The sequence below is a fragment of the Tenrec ecaudatus genome, chromosome X, assembly GCF_050624435.1.
Source record: "Tenrec ecaudatus isolate mTenEca1 chromosome X, mTenEca1.hap1, whole genome shotgun sequence".
Taxonomy (NCBI): domain Eukaryota; kingdom Metazoa; phylum Chordata; class Mammalia; order Afrosoricida; family Tenrecidae; genus Tenrec; species Tenrec ecaudatus.
This window is the reverse complement of record NC_134548.1, coordinates 117,524,794-117,544,773: the sequence shown is the minus strand read 5'-3', so window position 1 is coordinate 117,544,773 and position 19,980 is coordinate 117,524,794. Positions and strand designations below refer to the sequence as shown.

At 42.7% G+C, this 19,980-nt stretch overlaps 1 protein-coding gene across 3 annotated transcripts in view; it reads left to right on the top strand.

The window, feature by feature from the left end:
• Positions 1-9,878: 9,878 nt before the first annotated feature.
• The window catches only part of ALG13 (ALG13 UDP-N-acetylglucosaminyltransferase subunit), a 70,928-nt gene continuing 60,826 nt past the window's right edge, over positions 9,879-19,980 (top strand). For all 3 annotated transcript variants that reach the window (XM_075538954.1, XM_075538953.1, XM_075538952.1), the window contains exons 1-3: positions 9,879-9,983; positions 10,794-10,956; positions 14,003-14,139. In XM_075538954.1, the coding sequence (XP_075395069.1) occupies positions 14,134-14,139 (6 nt within the window). In that variant the 5' untranslated portion in view covers positions 9,879-9,983; positions 10,794-10,956; positions 14,003-14,133. The remainder of the gene's footprint in view (positions 9,984-10,793; positions 10,957-14,002; positions 14,140-19,980) is intronic.

Sequence of the window (19,980 nt, the reverse complement as noted above, 5' to 3'; positions counted from 1 at the left end):
CTTCCCATGAAATAACGTGTTTCATGTGCTCATCGGTGCTTTTCAATGCTGCATAATACTCCATTGTGTGTATGTGCCAAAGTTTGCTAATCCACTCGTCTATCGATGGAAACTTAGGCTGTTTCCAAGTCTTTGCTATTGTGAATTGTGCCGCAATAAACATTGGAGCGCATATGACTGGTCGTGTTTTATTTGCTGCTTCAACCGGGTATATGCCCAGTAGAGGGATGGCTGGGTCGTAAGGTAGATCGATTTCCATTTTCTTTAGGTATCGCCAGATTGCTTTCCACAGTGTCTGTACAAATCTGCACGACCACCAGCAGTGGAGGAGGGTTCCTATTTCACCACAGCCCCTCCAACACTTGTTGCTCTCTGATTTACTGATCTGGGCTAGCCTCAGGGGTGTTAGGTGGTATCTCATGGTTGTTTTGATTTGCATTTCTCTTATGGCAAGGGACTTCGAGCACTTTCTCATATATTTATTGGCCATATTGATCTCCTCTCTAGTGAAAGTTCTTCTCATTTCTTTTGCCCACTTCCTTAGGGGGTTAACTGTTTTCCTCTTTTTGCAGGTCATGATGGTGTTGTAGATTTTAGTAATGAGCCCTTTGTCTGACGTGTCATTACTAAAAATCTTCTCCCAGTCTGTGGGTTGCCTTGTCACCCTCTTGGCAAAGTCCTTCGAGGTGCACAGGTGTTTTATTCTTATTAGATCCCATTTGTCGATTTCCAGATCACCTGTGTGTGTCCCCTTCCCTGTTGCAGTGAGCCTATGTGCTCCCTGGGCCAGTGCTCTGAGATTAGTCCCAATTCCTTCCTTAATGGTCCTGATGGTTTGGGGTTTGACTTCTAGATCTGTGATCCACCTTGAGTGTATTCTTGTGCATGGGGTGAGGTAGACGTCTTGTTTCAACTTTCTACATGTGGATATCCATTGTTTCCAGCACCACTTATTAAAGAGGGCATCTGCTTCCCACTTGACGTTTTTGGGGCCCTTGTCAAAGATCAGTTGTCTATATGCTGATGATTTTACTCCTGGGCTTTCTATTCTTTTCCACTGGTCTGAGTGTCTATCATTGTGCCAGTACCATGCTGTTTTGACCACTGTAGCTGTGTAGTAGGCATTAAAATCAGGCAGGGCGAGTCCTCCAATTGTGTCCTTCTTCTTGAGGAGTTCTCTGCTAATTCTGGGTTTCTTCCCTCTCCATATGAAGTTGGTGGTCAGTTTTTCCAATTCTTTGAAGAAGGTTGATGGTAATTGGATTGGTATAGCATTGAACTTGTAGAGTGCTTTAGGAAGAACTGTCATCTTTACTATGTTCAGCCTACCTAACCATGAGCAGGGGAGCTTCATCCATTTGTGAAGGTCACTTTTGGTTTCCTGTAATAGGGTTTTATAATTATGCTTATATAGGTCTTTAGTATTTTTTGTTAAGTATATTCCTAGGTATTTCAGTTTGTTCTTGGCTACTGTGAAGGGTACTTCCCTCTTAATCGCCTCTTCCATGGCCCTGTCCGATGTGTATAGAAACCCTACCGACTTCTGTTTATTGATCTTGTATCCTGCTACTCTTCCGTATTCCTCTATTGCTGTAAGTATTCCAACTGTGGAGTTTTGGGGGTCTTCAATGTATAGGATCATGTCATCTGCAAATAACGATAGTTTCACCTCCTCCTCTCCCAACTGGATCCCTTTGATGTCCTTCCGCTGTCTTATGTTGTTAGCCAGAACCTCCAAAACGATATTGAATAGAAGAGGGGACAGGGGGCATCCTTGTCTTGTACCCTTTTTCAGTGGTATTGTTCTTGTCTTTTCTCCATTGACTATGATGTTGGCTGTTGGTCTTTCATAGATAGCTTGTATGAGCTTGAGGAACTTACCTTCCAATCCTATCTTCATGAGTGTTTTGATTAGGAATGGATGCTGGATGTTGTCAAATGCTTTTTCTGCATCTATGGATATTATCATATGGTTTTTATCCTTTTTCTTCTCGATGTGGTGAATGATATTGATGGATTTTCGGATGTTAAACCATCCCTGCATCGCTGGGATGAATCCTACTTGGTCGTGGTGAATGATATGCTTGATGTTCCTTTGTATTCTATTGGCCAATATTTTGTTAAGGATTTTTGCATCTATGTTCATTAGAGATATTGGTCTATAATTCTCTACGCTTGTGGGGTCTTTTCCCTGTTTGGGTATCAAAGTAATGCTGGCTTCGTAAAATGAGTTTGGGAGCTTGCCGTTCTTTTCTATGTTATGGAATACTTTGTGGAGGATCGGTGTCAGCTCTTCCCTGAATGTTTGGTAAAATTCTGCTGTGTAGCCATCTGGCCCTGGGGCCTTTTTCCTTGGTAGGTTTTTGATGACACTCTCTATTTCTTCCTTCGCTATGGGTTTGTTGAGGTTCTTGATCTCTGTCTCAGATAATCTAGGGATAGATTGTTTTTCTAAATATTTATCCATGTCTTCCAGGTTTCTGAATTCATTAGAATACAAACCTTCATAGTACTTTGTGATTATCCTTTTTATCTCATTGGGGTCTGTTGTTATTGCCCCCGATTCATCCCTCATCCTGGCTATTGATGATTGTTCCTTTCTATCTTTGGTAAGCTTTGCCAGGGGAGTGTCAATTTTATTAATTCGTTCATAAAACCAGCTTCTAGTTGCGTTAATCCTTTGCATTGTTCTTTTGTCTTCCCACTGGTTTAACTCCGCCCTGATTTTTATTATTTCTTTTCTCTTGCTATTGGAGGGGTAGTTCTGTTGACTCTGTTCTAGTTGTTGGAGGTTTTGTGTTAACATATCTGTCATACGCCTTTCTTCTTTTTTCATGTATGCATTCAGTGATATCAAGCTACCTCTGATAACTGCCTTTGCAGTGTCCCATAAGTTTTGATATGTTGTATGCTCGTTCTCATTAGTTTCTAGAAATTTCCTGATATCCTCTCTGATCTGGACCTTAACCCATTCATGTCGCAGGAGATCGTTGTTTATTCTCCAATTGGTGGCCCTTGCTTTTCTGGGTGCCCTTCTATTAATCTCCAGCTTTATGGCATGGTGGTCTGAGAAAGACGTCTGGATAATATCTATGTGTTTGAATTTACTCAGGCTGGCCTTGTGCCCCAGCATGTGATCTATTCTTGAGAAAGATCCGTGTGGATTGGAGAAGAATGTGAAACCTTTTGCTTTTGGATGAAAGGCTCTATAGATGTCTATCAGGCCCTGTTGCCTAATTACATTGTTTAGCTCTCTGGCCTCTTTGCTGAGCTTCTTTCCCTGTGACCTGTCTTTCTCTGATAGTGGAGTGTTGAAGTCCCCCACTATTATTGTTGTTTCCGTGATTTCTTCTGTCATTTTTTTAATAGTTTGTTTGACGAAATTTGCCGCACCATTATTAGGTGCGTAAATATTCAGTATGCTTATTGCTTCCTGGTTTACTGAGCCTTTGAGCATTATGTAATGTCCCTCTTTGTCTCTTTTTATGTTTTGGATCTTGAGATCCATTTTGTCGGAGATTAAGATAGCCACTCCTGCCTTCTTGGAGTTACCATTTGCTTGGTAAACTTTCTGCCAGCCCTTTATTCTCAGCATATGCTTGTCTGCTTGCTTAAGGTGTGTCTCTTGCAGGCAGCAGATTGATGGGTTATGTTTTCTAATCCAATCCTCCAGCCTCTTTCTTTTAACATATGAATTGAGCCCATTTGTATTCAAAGTGATTATTACAATCTCTGGCTTCATGGTTGCCATATTCTGTTTTGTGTTTTGGGTCTTTGCCTATCTTCCTTCATATCAGTGTACTGCGTTTGAGTGGAGGGTTTCTATCCTGTCCTCTTTTCCATCTGAGACCGTGTTGTCCTGGTACGTGTTGCTGGCATGTTGGCTTCTAGATGGAGATGGGATATATGGTGGTCTCCTGGAGGTTCTAGTTGGAGCTTGATCTTCTGGCCATAGTGAGTCAGCCAGTATGTTCTGCAGGGTCGGGTGACTTGCAGTATATTTTTTGAGTTCTTCCTTGTCCTGGAAGACCCTTATCTTACCCTCTATCTTAATGGATAACTTGGCAGGGTATAGGATTCTGGGGGAGGCATTTTTATCTTTCAGAATTTGGAAGATGCTGCTCCATTCTCTCCTCCTCTTCATGGTTTCAGCTGATAAGTCTGAGCATACCCTTACCTGCGCTCCTTTGTATGTGACTGTCTTCCTTTCTCTTGATGCTCGTAGAATTTTCTCTTTTTCCTCTAAGTTGGATAATTTTACAATTATATGCCTTGGCGTGTTCTTCTTGGTGTTTAGCTTAGCCGGCGTCCTCTCTGCTTCCTGTATGAGAGTCGGATTCTCCTTTGTTAGGTTGGGGAAATTTTCTTCCAGGAATTCCTTTGCTATCTTGGCGGTCGATTTGTGTGTTATGTTGTGTTCCGGTAGACCAATTATTCGAATATTTTTCCTCTTCATAGCATCTGTCATTGATCTCAGGCTGTCTTCTGTTTCTTTAATTTTCCTATCTGATTGTTTTTCTCGCTTGCTTCGTTTGTTTTGAGCGTCCTCGAGTTCACTGATACGGTTCTCAGCCTCCTCAAGCCTAGATATAGCTTCTGTGACCTTTTGTGTGGCCTCTGCTACCTCCTCTGTTAGTTTCTGCAGTTCCTTTTGGTGGATAGTATTCATCCCCTCTATTGTGGACTTCATCCCCTCTATTGTGCATTTCATCCCTTCTATCGTTGCATCCTTATTTTGGTTTTCTTCTCTTAGCTCCTGTATTACTGCAAGCAGAGTTCTGAAGATTTCCTTTTGTGGCTGATCTATATCTGTTTCTTCTATGAGTGACGTTAGGTCTGTTAAAGTGCCTCGTTTTTCTGATTTTTTTGTTGGGAGTGATGTGGTCTGTTGATTTTTCCTTGATCCTTTAATAGGCCCCATGCTTCTGGGAGACAGGAGTAACCTTATTGTGTGGAGGCTCAGGCCACTGTGCCGTCTCCTGGGGTGGCTGGGGCGGGCTGCGGCAGGCTTAGGGCTGGCACTGGGGACCCAACAGGGCCCCAGGTGGTGAGAGCTGGCTGGAGCTCACTGAGGGCTCCTCAGGGACTGCAAAGCCTAGACTGCAGGTGGAGTGTTTGATCTGCCCGGGCTGGACACTGCAGGGAACAATGGTGTTCGCTCTCCGCCCTTTTGGCGCGAAACCGCAGGGGGTAATGGCGCCGGCAAAGGAGGCTTGGCGCGAAACCGCAGGGGGCAATGGCGCCCTTCCTCTGCTCAGGCTCAGGGTCGAGGCCGCCGGGGTCCCCGCAGCACCCTGGGGAGGGCACCTACTCTTGTGCCTTGCGCAGGGGGGGGCCCTTGGTGGGCAGACTCAGCAGCGCGGGGCGCGGCGCTCCGCGGAAGCTCAGGGTCCGGGACAGGCGCGGGTTGGGCTATGGCTCCTGTTGGCGGGAAGTGCTCAGCGCAGGGTCCCGGCCAGGAGTGGAGCTGGCGCTAGGCTGCCAGGGGCTGGCGGGGGCGGGCGGGGGTGGGAGGCCAGCGCACGGAGGGCAGGTGGAGAGGGCAGGTGGAGAGGTCCGTGGATGGTCCCCCGTGGGGGTCGCCAGACAACCCGCGGGTCCGCTCCCCTGAGCTTGGATGAATGGAGGGAGGGATGTGGGCCCGAGGGCAGATCGCTGCCCTGCGGGGAGAGGGGAACTGCGGGAGAGGAAAGCTTCTCTCCCAGTGGAGATCCGCGTATGGGGAGTGGGGAGTGGGCCGCTGGAGTAGGCAGGGCAGGCCAGTGGCTCTGGGCTGGCGTCCGTTTGGGGATGGAGCCTAAGCCGGTCGCCAGTGAGCTCACGGCAGCTTAGTGGCCAGAGACGTCCCACGAGTCCGGTCCTCTTTCACCTAGACCCCTGCTCCGGACAAATACGTGGGGTAGGACTGGGGTGCTGTCCCAGGGGGATATTTCACTCACCAGACTCTTACTATTCAGCTACCTGGTCGCCAATCCCGCTTTGTTTGGAGGAGCTCTCAGAGTATGCGGGTGTCCCTGTCGGCCATCTTCCCCCTCTCCCTCGCAAAGTTTTAATAATTTGGGAAGATGACTACTTGGGTTTCATTACAAATTTGATCTTCAGCCTACCTCAAAATCATTTTTCCCCATGGTACAAAAAGAAGTCTCTTCCCCCCAATTAAATTATTTTTAAAAAATGTTTCTTATTTATATGTGGAAACCATTAATTTCTGTATTTTAATGAATAGGCATATACCTTAAATATTTTTGTCTTTGTATCTCAACAACTATTCATATTTTATTCCTTATTGGACAGAAATTATTACTGTGCTTACATTTTATTCTTCACTCATGATCCCTTTCTCCACATATTACTGAATTCGTTGTACTATATTTGCTATGTTCACAGAAAAGATGTTACTAAATGACTTTGGAAATTTTCCATGAACTTTTTAAAGACTTCTCCTGAATCATGAAATTTAGATAGCCTTATGTCACCCTTCTGAAGCCTTGGTGGCATAGTGGATTACTTATTGGATGAAATCACCAGCTGCTCTGAGGGAGATAAAAAAGAGTTTCAACTCTCTCCGAAACCCACAGAGGAAGTTCTACCTTGTCCTGCGGAATCGCTATGAGTCGGAATCAACTCCACAGTGGTCAGTGAGTGACATTACCCCTCAAAAAGACGTTCTTACCTAAGTTACAAAGTAAAAACAAAAATCTGGTAGAAATATTCCTGAGGTTTTAGTTGAAATTCTAAGTCTAACTGACCTTCAATCATTTTTTCCCCTTTTCCTTATAAGAATTAATCCTTATAGAATCTTTCCTGCATATATTGAGGCAGGGCAAAATGGGGTTTAATAAAAAGAAACAGTGAACATTACAAAACAGACTGTGGTGGTGGTAGAGTGGTGCTCTTCAAGAACCACCTTCTTATAGATCTATACAAGAAATACCGAATGGGCAGGGTGATATTTAAGGTTTATTGTGGCAACCTGGCTGATAAACACATGTGGGATTAATTGAAGGGTGGAGATATAAATGGCTTGGTGAGCCTTGCCTTTTTGGTTCTCTGGTCTCTTGTTCTCTGTTGGTCAGACCAGTGTGAGGCTGCCTTAGACAGTTCTTTGCCTCAGCTGGCAAGGTTTACTTCCTGCGAGACATCCCTGAGGAGAAGCCGCATGGATCTACCCTGATGCAGCCCTGAGTGCTGGAGAAGCTACGTAGAGACCCTTGCCAGCACTGACATCCTTACATGCTCACTGATTTGGCTTTCCTCTTACATTCGGTGTTATTGTGTGTGTTTTGTGAGTTTGAGGAGGACTTTGTAGATCGGTGTCGGATATATGGGTTAATGTCGGATTTATGGGCTTGGGTTGGATTGGGATGCTTTCTTAATGTACACTTATCTTTTATATATAAAAGAAACACCTCTCTCTTACATACCTGAGTTTCTGTGGATTTGTTTCTCTAGTCTACCCAGAGTAACACAGGCAGTCTTATGGAGACAGGGGCTGGACCGATGGTTCCTGGGGGGCATGGAAGGGGAGAAGAGGCGGGGTTGAGCTGGAAGACAACAATGATGGGTACAGGGGAATAGAAAGAGTTCTAAAATGAACCGCGAGGAAGGTGTAGCTTTTCTGGGTGTGTTCAATCAAACATATTGTATCTGAAAGGACTTACTGAGAGGTGAACTAAAGGCAACGTTAATAGTGAGGTAGGAGGGCAAAAACAGGAAACAAAACCCAATATACATATGTGCATATATATGAATATGTGCATATTTGTTTATGTATGTATATATATATGTAAATGCAACAAGGAAGCAGATGGACTTTGGGCCTCTACTTAAATCTTACTTCTCTACAAGAAGGGCTTGCTCTATCAATGTGGTACTGTATGATATCACCTCCCTCACACAATCAAAGACAAAATGGGTACATAAGCAAATGTGAAGAAAGCTGATGGTGTCCAGCTATCAAAAGTTATTATTGTCTGGGTTCTTAAAGGCTTGGAATTAAACAATCGGCCTTCTATCACGGAAGCAACAAAGCCCACATGGAAGAACTAAGCCAGGCGGTGAGCTCATGAGATGTCAATGGGAAGAGGTATCAGTTCAAAAACCACAAATCCAAATTGATGTGAAGAGGAATGGATGTAGTGTAGACTCAAAGTCCACCAGCAAGACAATTGGACACTCCCTCTTAGAAGGGACACACGGAATGGAGCATAAATCCAGGTGTGGTGATGAACCACATAACTATCCTCTAGTTCAGTGGTTCTCAACCTTCCTCATGCTGTGACCCTTTAATACAGTTCCTCATGTTGTGGTGAGCCCCCGACCATAAAATTATTTCTGTTGCTACTTCATAACTGTAATTTTGCTACTGTTATGAATTTGGTGACCCCCGTGAAAGGGTCATTTGACCCCCAGGTTGAGAACCGCTGCTCTAGTGCATTAAGATTTCCTCCCCTTCCTACGTTACATACCTCACTGGTCATGTTAGACGTGATGTTTGTTCATTTGTACATTTAAGATTGCTCAGTACATGGTAGCCAAAATAGATGACCTCTCTGAGACACTGATAGGAGTAAGGGTTTCTTGAGGGTACGCTGAAGGGAGGGGGGTGCAGGAAGAGGGGAAATGGGAGTTGATAGCCCTGAGGTTTGTATAGCTCCACCAGATGGGACTGAACAACAGAATTGTATAGGAAGGGAATGGATATATTGGAATGAGTACGATATGCCAATAAAAATATTATTCGCCAAAAAAACCCCACCTACCTCCTTGAGCACTTTCTCAAATGTGATTTTCCTGATATATGTTATCATAGCTGCAACAATGAACTCAAACGTCCCAAACATTATGGGGGCTGTACAGACAGGATTGGGCTGTTGGAACTCCCATTGGCACATAACAGAAACAGTTTTATCATGCTGATGAATAATTTTGTATTATAAATCTGGGAGGTTGATTCTGAATGCATCTTATGAGGCTTCCACATCTTTTCACCTGTTTTGCACACAAGGCTTTGTTAGTGGACCAAAAGCCCCAAATGACTAGCAATGAGTCTATTTTGACCCACAGTGGCCCTGTGGGTTTCTGAGATTGTAACTATTTTAGGGGGTAGGAAGCCTCATCGTTCTCCCATAGGGCAGTTAGTGTTTTCTAACTGTTGATCTTGTAGTTAGCAGCCACTACACTACCAGAGCTCCCGATTTATTGATGGAGATCATTTTTTTCCCTGCAGCTTCCAAGAGACTCAAAATTATTTGAGACCTTCAACAGCGGTACAAAACAGGCTTCCCTCTGCCATATCCCTCCACAGACTGTAAGAAAAACTGTTGTTTAAACGTCTACATATGATGCCCTAATAAAAAACTTCCCAACTTTACTTTCACTAACAGATTTTGGGTACTCAGTGCTTACTAAAAAACAATAAACAACAAAAGTCGCTATCATCATTCTGTCCAACACATTGCTCACTGTGTATGTCAAAGTATAACTGCTCCAAGGGGTTTTCAATGGCTGGTTGTCTCCAGTAAATTCACAACCAAGTCTTCCTTCAGAGATGCCTCTGGGTGGACTGGACACACCAACTTTTCGGCTAATAGCTATTATTTGTTTTGCACCAAGTAGGGAGCTTATTAGGGCAAGATATTCGGCTTTGTTGTTTTAATCACATTTCTTGGGGGGTGGGAAACTTAATTACCATTGGCAACTCCCTGCGCTCCACGTTTTCATTGTTAGGGTTCCGAGGCTGGCCGCAGGCAAAAGGCTGGCTCACAGAAACGCTCAAACCAGCCTGGAACTCCCAGCCCTCTGGCGGTTCCTGCCAGCTTCCGGCCCATCCCCCACGTGGACGGCCACGTGGTCTTCGACGTCACATCCTGCCCTTGCGACTCAGGCTGGCGGAACCCGCGCGATGAAGTGCTTATTTGTTACAGTTGGGACCACCAGCTTTGACGAGCTCATTGCGTGTTTCGGCGCCAGACAGTCTGGAAGTGAGTGGGGAAGGTGGGCCAGACACGGTTTGGCGAGCTCAGCTGCGCGAGCCTTCGCTTTGCAAGCATTTCTGGTAGTCTGGGGACCCTTCCATAGTCACCGTTCTGTGAGGGAAAGCTCCAGGCGAGCTGTCCTGGTCCCTTTGCCAGCTCCTCCCCAACGCCTGGCCCGCCCCTCCTGCACCGCTCATCACTGAGTCCCGCTCCTCCTTCCTCCGGCTCCTCCCCTTGGTTCCCCAGCTTCCCCCCTCCCATTCCCCGCCTCGCACCTCCTCTCCGTCGCTCCGCCCCTCAGGCCCCGCAGCTGGCGTAGTTGCCCCATCCTCTTCACAGCCTTTGGCTCGCGCCACTTTCGCCCCGCCCCCCTCCCCGCCCCCCTCCCCGCGTGTGGCCTTCCCGCCAGAGCCCGCGCTTTTCCCGGGCCGCCAAGGGCCCCTCATGCGCCCTTGAGGTCTCCCCACACGGCCGCCCCAAACTTGGTTGCGCGCCCCTCCCCCTACCCTCGCCCCCAGGCTCAAGCGGTGAGCCTGTTTCTGAGGGGACTTGTGGTTGGCACTTAGTAGGGCTCCCTTAGGACTTTGGTCAGTCGCGGGCCGAGTCCGGGGGTTCTTCTGCCTGGCCGGGCCCGGAAGTTTGGCAGTTTGCACACACCGCCTGTGGAGTTTGCCTGGGGGGTGGGGGGTGGGGGGTGGGGGGTGGGGCAGCGGCGCTCTTTTCAAGGTGGCCCTGCTGGATTAAAAAGTCGCGTGCGTGTTTGCCCGTGTTTCCCTCGGCCCCGCCCCTCCCCGCCCCTCTCCGCCCCTCTCGTAGAGCTTCAAGAAGCTCGGCTTCAGCCGGCTGGTGCTGCAGATCGGGCGGGGCAGCCTGGTGCCCGGGCCGCTCAGCTCGGAGTCCTTGGCTTTGGAGGTGTACAGGTACGAGACGTCCTTAGAAGACGACCTTCGGAGGGCAGATCTTGCCCTCAGCCACGCAGGTAAAGTGTCTCCGAACCGCGGCTCGAGCCCCCCACCCCAAGCCACTATGAACCCCAACCTTCTTGCTGGAGGGGGTAGGGGGTGGAATCCTTGTGGTCGCCCCTCCGGTCGCTCGTTGGAGGCTTTGGAATCCTTTGGCTGTAACCACGAGAACTCGCTGAGAGAGAGAGAATAATTTGAACGTCGCCGTTGGGAATTTACTTGGGAGAGTATTTCCATTGCGGACAGACAAGCTAACTCAGAATTGGCCATGCTGCTGCTGGTTGATTTTTTTGGGTTTTTTCCCCCTGAGACGGGAGGGGAAGGAGTGTTGTGGATTTCAGATTTACAGTAAGAAACCCTCAAGGCGGGCAAAAATGCTTTATAATCCAGTCAGATGTAAGGTCAGACAGGAGAGATTTCCAGTTGTGGCTTTTATCTGAAGAAACGTTCAGGGTATGGGTGTGTTGGATTGAACGGAGAAATGGGCTTCGAAACGTTATTTTAGCTTTTAAACACCTCGGCTAAAACTGTGTGGGAAACGAATTCCGTCAGCAATAGCCCTTACCAGCCCACCTTAGTTTCTAGTTTAGCTTCTCTAGTAATCCGACTGCAGTACCTTAAAGAAGGGCTTTCCGACCAGCTGTTAAGGTTTAGAGTCACTTAGAGGATCTTTGAGAAAAAGACGGCCTTTCTGCTCTGGTAAGCAGTTAAAAGTCTCAGAAACTCACGGGGCAGTTCTGCCCTCGCCTGTAGGGTCGCTATGAGTCGGAACCAGGTGGATGGTCATGAGAGAGATCATAATTTGAATTAGAGAAATGATTGCAATGGAATCTCTCATTGTTCTTAAGACAGTGGCTGGTGAGGGACGAAAGTCGTTAGCGGCCAACAGCTACCAGAGCAATTTTGCTGGGCTTTCTGCGGGTCAGCTTCCCGAAACTGCCCTGGGGTCTACTAATCAAAATGGCAGCAGTTTGAGGCCACTAGTTTCTTCTGTGGGACAATGAGATTACAGTCTGCTTCTCTAATGGCTTGCAGCCTCAGAAACCCTCAAGGGCTGTTCGTCTATCCCACAGGTAGTCCATGAGTTGAAATTGTCTATGTAACAGTGAGTTTGGGGGGTTTTATTTTTGGTTGCTCCTTCCAAACCATCCTCTCGCTGAATAGAAGTACCCTTATTTTTCAAACACAGACACAGGTTAAGTAACTTGTCTAGTCAGCAAGTCGTGGGCAGACTTTTTAACAGTTTTGTGTGAAGACTCAGTGTTCCTAACTGCCCCTCCAGAAACTATCCAAAATGGATTTATTCACTTGTTCATCAGTCTCCTGAAATAACCTAAAGGATTTTTTGTTTCAAAGTGGAACTGGTTCTGATCATTGTCTTTGTGCATATTCACAGAGATCTATTCTTCATTCTGCTGGGAATATTAACAGATTAGGGGAAAAAGACAAGGGATTTCTACACTCCTCAAGAGTTACCGTCTGCTCTGTAGGGTGACTGAGGCTAATAATCTACTCATGGCAGTGAGGTGCTGTGATGGTGACTTCGCTGACTTGGTGGCAGCATAGTGGGTTAAACATTGAGCGGCCGAAGGAAAGGTTTAAATCAGCAGGAGAAAGATAAAGCAGTCTGTTTTTGTAAAGATTTAGTCCAGCCTTCCTCAAACTATGGCTGTGGGCCACATGCAGGCTACCGAGGAGGTGCTTTTGCTCATTTGTTTTATTACTTCAAAATAAGATATATGCAGTGTGCATAGGAATTTGTTCATGTTTTTTTAAAACTATAGTCTGGCCCTCCAACGGGTCTGAGGGACAGTGAACTGGCCCCCTGTTTAAAAATTTTGAAGACCCCTGATTTAGTCTCTGGAAGCTAGGCAGACTTGGTATTGTGGCTGCACCTCCTTTGGGGAGACCCTGCCCTAGGTAGGGAGTAGTTCCACTCCATCCTGTCCTATAGAGCCCTTTGCAACCCCCTTTGCCAGAGGGTTGTTATTTGAGCAACTTATTATCAAAAGTAGTGGTAGTTTTTCTTTATTGGTACAAGTGACACAAATGGTCATTGTTCTACAGGTGGCTGCTAACTTAATGGTTACTTTGAAAGAACCCACTCGGTGTGGGGTTGTGGTGTCCTGGCGATTTTTTTTCTTTTGTTTCTGTAAAGATTCCCACTGATGTTAAGTGGGGTCTGACTCAGAGCAACCTTGTCGGATGGAGTAGAACATTTTTCCTAGAGTTTCCAAGGCTGTAAATCTTTATGGAAGCTGCTGTATTTTGGTTAGCAGCATACCGGTTAACCCACTGGGCCCACCATAAAACATATATGTGGTCACAGTGGATCCAAATCTCTTTGACCTTTTCTTGGAATATATTGAACCTGAATCAAAAAAACAGTGGTGGTGTAGTGGATTACCAGTTAAGCTACTAACTGAAAAGCCAGCGGTTCAAAACCACCAGCTGCTCCATCAGATAAAGGTGAAATTTTCTGCCCCTGTAAAGATTTCCAGACGTGTACCCAAAAGAACCAGTTCTGCTTCTTCTTTTAGGGTCACTGTGAGTTAGAATTGACTTGATGGCAGTAAGTTTGGTGAGATTTGGTTTGCACCTTAATCTTAAATGGGGTCAGGGCCCTGCTCAGAGCTTTTGAGGAGAAGGATAATGGCTAAGCACTGAATCGTGGGCCATAATGTCAGTAGGAACTGTAGGTACTTTTCTAGTCTCCTATAAGAGAGCACTTGATAATTGTCTTTTTGTCATTCTGAACAGATAATAGAGCCATTTGGTTTGTAGTTTTGCCAACTAATTTTAAGTTTTAACCTGCCTGCCATTGAGTCAGCAATAAATCAAAGTGACCCCCTGTGGGTTTTCCTAGGTGTTTACAGGAGTTAAAAAGGCCAGTCTTCCTCCCTCGGAGATGCTGGTAGTTTTGAACTGCGAACCATGCATATCACAGACCAATGCCTAATCGCTACACCACCAGTGCTCCACTTAAGTTCTAGCTACTAAGAATTGTGGTGCATTCTTAAGTATTTAAACATTTCCTTAATAAATTGTTATTTATTTTTGTAGGTGCAGGAAGCTGTTGGGAGAATCTGGAGAAAGGAAAGCCACTTACCAGTTATAAATGAAAAGTTGATGAGCAGTCACCAGCTGGAATTGGCAAAGCAGCTACACAAAGAGGGACATCTCTTCTACTATACATGAAGGTATACTACACACTGATTACTTGTCTGCCTCATCATCATTCTTTCCTACCTATTATTCGTATCCACTTACCTAACCTCTGTGCTTCTGCTTCTCACCTTCCACCTTTCACACATAGTGATTTTTCTCACCTATAAAAGCCTCTACGTTATTTTCTACTTTGTAGTTTGTGTGTATACTTTTTTGTGTATCTTTAGTTATTTGTATGTGATCATCTGAATGTGTGTATGCACATGTGTAGGTTCTGGAAACATACTTTTTCTGGAATATGAGTTTTCAGTTCATTAGATTTCTTTATTCAAGAAAACCATTTGTTTATTTTTAATGGTGTCTTTTTTTTTTTTTTTTGCCTTCAGCAAAGCTACGGGGATCCCTAAGTTAGACAAACTCATTCAACTGTGCCCAGTATGTACTAGGTTCTATTTTAGGTACTTAGGATATGGTGGTAAATGAGATCTAGGCCTACTCTTATGTTAGTGAACAATTTTACAAGTAAATGATAAACATGATTGCATACGGTAAAAATGTGCCCTGAAGAAGATATAACCTGGGTGACATGATGGTTGGGATGGAAAACGTAGGATGACTGGTAAGTGAGGTTTGAGCTGAGACCTAAATGACGAGGAAGTCACAAAAGGAACAGCTCTGATAAAGATCCTAAATTTTGTGTGTTCCAGCAGGGGTGGGGTGGGGGGTGGGCAGGCAGGCGCAGAGCTGGCCGGCTGGGCCTGGCAAGTGTGAAGCATTAGGTGCATAATGAGCAAGGGACAGTTTAGTAAAAGACGAGGCTGGGTGGGGATATCTTAAATAAGAGTTCTGATTTCTGTGTTCTGTGAGAAGCCATTGGAGCATTTTAAGCAGAAGAATTACTTTATGGTAAGGCGTATTATTTTTTTGACGTGTATTAAAAACTCAGCAAGAATTGATCAACATCACAGTAGAAGGATAAAGAACATGGTTGGCTTGTTCTTCTGTTAGTCCTTCCTTAAGACACTAGAAGCTTGGCAAAAGGGCCAGGTCAGTAATTCCCAATTGTTTGACATAAAAACCTGTCTTAACTTGATGATTTTTACAAAGTTTAGTATAAAAATATACTTTGTTATAGTGAATTGGCATGAATTTTAAAGTAGAAAATAAACCCTATAAGAAATTGCCTATTATGTACTAAGCTGTTCTTTTAATTTTACTGCTTCTATTTCAGACACTCAGTAAATTATTTATTAGATAAGTAACTATGTGTTGAGAACTTTCTATGTGCCAGGCTCTGTTGTAGGTATTTGGTCTGCATTAGTGGACAAAATAAACAAAGGCCGCTATTCTCATCCAGGTGAAATCCATTTATTGATTTTTTAAAGAAGTAATTGTGGGTTCTCATGCTTGTAGTGATGAATGAGAAAGGAATGCCAGCATGGTTTTGTAATACAGAAACCAGTCTTGAAGAATTCTTGTCAAGGGAGAAGCTAGTTAAAATTATTTTGGAAAGAGAAAATAAAAAAAAAATTAAAAAAAATTATTTTGGCATCCATTAGTGGGCATTTCAGCCATTGGTTAGTTGGGTGGTTTGGGATTAAAGTAATTTTTTTACACAGAATAAACATCCTCATAACTAATTTATGCAAATCAATTTTCTAGGAACTTTTAATGTGTGTTTTCGTTCCAATTGATAAACCAGCTTTGATTTTATATGAATGTACAGGTGTGCTTTATACAATTGATGTATGTATATGTATGGATTGTGATAAGAGTTGTATGAGCCCCTAATAAAATGTTAAAAAAAAAGAAAAAATCTTCAAAAAGGAGAAACAATGATTTCATAAACATTTTCTGATATTTTCCCCAGGCTGAGAAAGAATATACAGGTCTTTAGTTGTTTTCATTTCTTTGTAGTCTAAAGTCTTATATTAATTTAAAGAAAGACCCATACATTAAAGAATTGATTTTATTGTGTTTTAGGTAAATCATTTATGGTCTCCAAATCTAGGCTAGGTGGTTGCACATCTGAGTTAATGTAAGTAACTGGATTAATTAGGCTTCAGAACTGATAAATTTTGGTGGTGATTATATATTGCTTAATTATATATGAATTTATGATAGTAAATTACCAGAAAAGTTATTTTTCACATTCTTAATGTGTGACTAGCAGTCTATCTTGCTAATTATCTTATATGGTAGCTATTACATTTGATTTAATTTATTCCTATTTCATAAACTAATTTTGCCCAAATTTGCCCAACCCAAATTAGCAGTACAAAATTATATGAGCGAGTCTTTCATGAAGCAAAATTTCTGAAATATTTCAATTGCTATAACAGATAAAGGATTTTAAAAATAAATAGAAGAATTATGTAGTGAGTACTCTTCTAAGTGTGTAGACATATTAAAGTACATTTCAAAAATTCACTTGCACAGTTTGGAAAGCAACACTTTTTTGGACAGTAAATTCAGTCATGAAGTGGTGGTCAGCAGATGAATGACAGAATTTTCTCCCATGTTACCTAATAGTTTTCTTCTTTTGTTTTAGCATGCTTCCTGGGCTGTCACAGTCAATGGACTTATCAACACTGAAGTGTTTTCCTCCTGGCCAGCCCGAAAAATTTTCTGCATTTTTGGATAAAGTTGTTGGATTACAAAAATAAACACTAAATGCACAGCACTTATAAAATACACCCAAATGCAAACTATGGGACTTGATTAAAGCAAATGTAATATAGATTATATGTTTTTCAGAATAATAGAATCAACTAATTACACCTGTAGAATGCATAGAAAATTTTTTGTGAATCTTTGCATTTGGGTTTAAATTCGATTGGCAATTTAGTAAACTTTCCAGATGTTCCCTAATTTTAATATTTTAAATAAAGTAGGCATGTAGTACACATTCACATTTCTTTCCCCAGAATCTCTAGTGCATTTAAAATCAAGAACAAAATGAATGAAATTTGAAAACTTCATAAGATGAAGTGCTTGGCAGGCACTATAAATGGACTCAGTGTGATTTATACTAGAATAAAAAAATTACGTGTTAACAAACTAAAAAAACCCAACTTCATTATGTGAGTTGGTATCATAATCCAAGGTATTGAATACCAAAAAAAACAAAGAGTGATAAGATGCTCCAAGTAATATGAAGGGACTTCATAGAAAAACGGAATCAAAAGATTTGGGGGATTTTTCCAAGATCTTATTAAGCCGCCTGATTATTTTGAAGCCCACTTGTTGTAGGCTTAATAATTCCCTGAAGAAAAAGATTATGGAGGCAATTTTTCGTTGTACTTGGAGAAACTACTTCTATATTGAAGAGTAGAGTGGGTGGGTATATTCATTTTTGTCCCCTCTGAAATGTAAGTGATAGCATAATGTCCAATTTCAAAGCTCTGCTGATTTGAAAAGAAAGAATAAAGGGACTTTTACCAGTAGGGTTTGCTTTTATTTTTAAAGGAACAAACACCACCATCACACTGATTGTGAAACATTAATATCAAAGGGAAATTTATGTCTTCCATAAATCATCTGATTAGTTTACGCTTTATATTGGAGGGTGCCTCAAAACCTCGTGGAACAATAAAAGTAAAAGAAAGTGGAATTATTCCATGGAGTTTTTAAGCCCTCTCATATGTGGTTTTTAAAACTAATGGATAACTTAAAGGAAGACCATTATCAAATTCTTAGTAATGAAGTGGTCTTGAGACCTTTAAAATATGTGAGATTGACCTTAAATGTCTACAATAGTCAGAAAGTTTAGTTTGTCTATAAAATGAGAACTTTAATTAGAATCCCCAAGTAAAATGTGTTCCAAATATTTTACTTGGGTTGCATTATCTAATGTTTATAGATTTCTTTTTCTGATTGTGTTTTACTTAGGCTAATATTAAGATACATTCTTAATAATGGTGGTAGGTGGTGACTGAGAAGTGCTCTGGGTAGCAAGAGGAAGTCAACTTGAATTAAAATTTTGCTGAGAATAATTCAACAAGTGAGTAATGAGTTGAGAATTCAGTGCTATAATAAGTGATTATTAACCTATATTTCATGTGATCAAAGATGTCAATTGTGTATGTAGAAAAATCTCTTGACTACACATTTTTGAAATAGTCTAAATCACGGGGCTCTAAATCAAAGGATACTTTATACAGCCATTTTGAGTTGAACCAGTATCTTCAAGATTACACATAACCTATTATTTGTGTTTTTTTTAGATAGGAAAGAGAGAAGTTAGGATCTTGCTGTAAAGTTTTTGGCAGAGTTGTCACTTAGAAACATCTCCTTTACTCCTATTTTGTTCTTTATTTTTTTTCTTTTTAAAAACCATGCCATGGTCTGCATTGTAAACTTTTGGGTTCTCTATAACTGTTTGCCTAGTAGAGGGGATTATTTTTACTTCCAAGGATGGTTTTGTTTCTTAGTCTCAGAAGTTGTTTAACTTTGTTTAATATGCTTCCTTTGGTGCATCACATTCCATTCTCTACCTTACCTAGGACATACAGTCAATCCAACAAATATGTGATACCTCACTTTAGAAAGTAGCAAAATGTTATGGTTAGGATTGATAGATTGAATGCATTAAATGATCATATAAGTTGAATTATAGAGTTACAGAATTTAAAGAGTAGCTTAAACCATTTTTAAAAATCATTTTATTGGGGCTCATACAACTCTTCTCACAGTCATCTATTGTGACAAGCACATCATCATTTTCAAAACATTTTCTTTCTACTTGAGCCCCTTGGTATCAGCTCCTCATATTTTCCCCCTTCCTCTCACCCTTATGAAACCTTGACAAACTATAAATTATTTTTATTTTTTGTCCCTTCACGTTTCTATCTCCTTTCTCCCATGTTTCTGACATTCGTTGGGGGTAGGGGCGGGCACATTGATCATTGTGATTGTTTCCCCCTTTCCCCTACCTTCATGATGTCGCTACTCCCATTATTGTTTGCCTATCCTGGATTCCCTGTGTCGAGTGCTCTTATCTATATCCATGGACATGCTCTTGTCTAGTTAGATTTGGAAGGTAGAACTGTGGTCATAATATGGCCGGGGAGGGGGGCGGAGCATTAAAGAACTGGGAGAATGTTGTTTCATTGGTGCAATACTGCACCCTGGCTGACTCATCCCTTCTGCGGGCCGATGTCCAATTGTGTACAGATGGGCTTTGGGTCTCCATTCTGAACGCATCGATATTATTTTGGGTCTACTGATAACCTAATCCCATCAACACTTCATGATCACACAGTCTGGTGTGCTTCTTCCACGTGGGCTTTGTTGTTTCCTAGCTAGATGCCACTTGTTTATCTTCAAGCCTTTAAGACCCCAGACATTTTATCTTTCAATTAGCTGGGCACCATCAGCTTTCTTCACCACATTTGCTTATGTTACTCATTTTGTCTTCAACTGTGTCGGGAAGGTGAGCATCACAGAATGCTGGATTATTAGAACAAAGTGTTCTTGCGTTGATAGAGTACTTGAATTCATGCCCAATGTCCATCTGCTACCTTTAAACTTAACATATAAATATATGTACATAGATCTATGCCCCTATCATTATGTAAAAATATATTTACATATATACGGGCCTGGATTTATATCTCTATAAATGTCAATTGCCTCCTAGTTCTTTCCTCTAATTCCTTTTTACTGTTCTCTTGTCCCATTATGTTCAGCCTTCATTCAGCTTGCAGTAATTTCTCTTGGCTACATTCCACTTCATCAACCCCTACCACGGATTCCACACCCTTTTTGGCATCAATTTTTGATCACTTATTCCTTTATCCTTGGCTTTGTTGGCTCCCCCCTTTCTTTCCCCCACCTTTCCCTTTCCCATGTCCCTCTGGAATGGTAGGTCC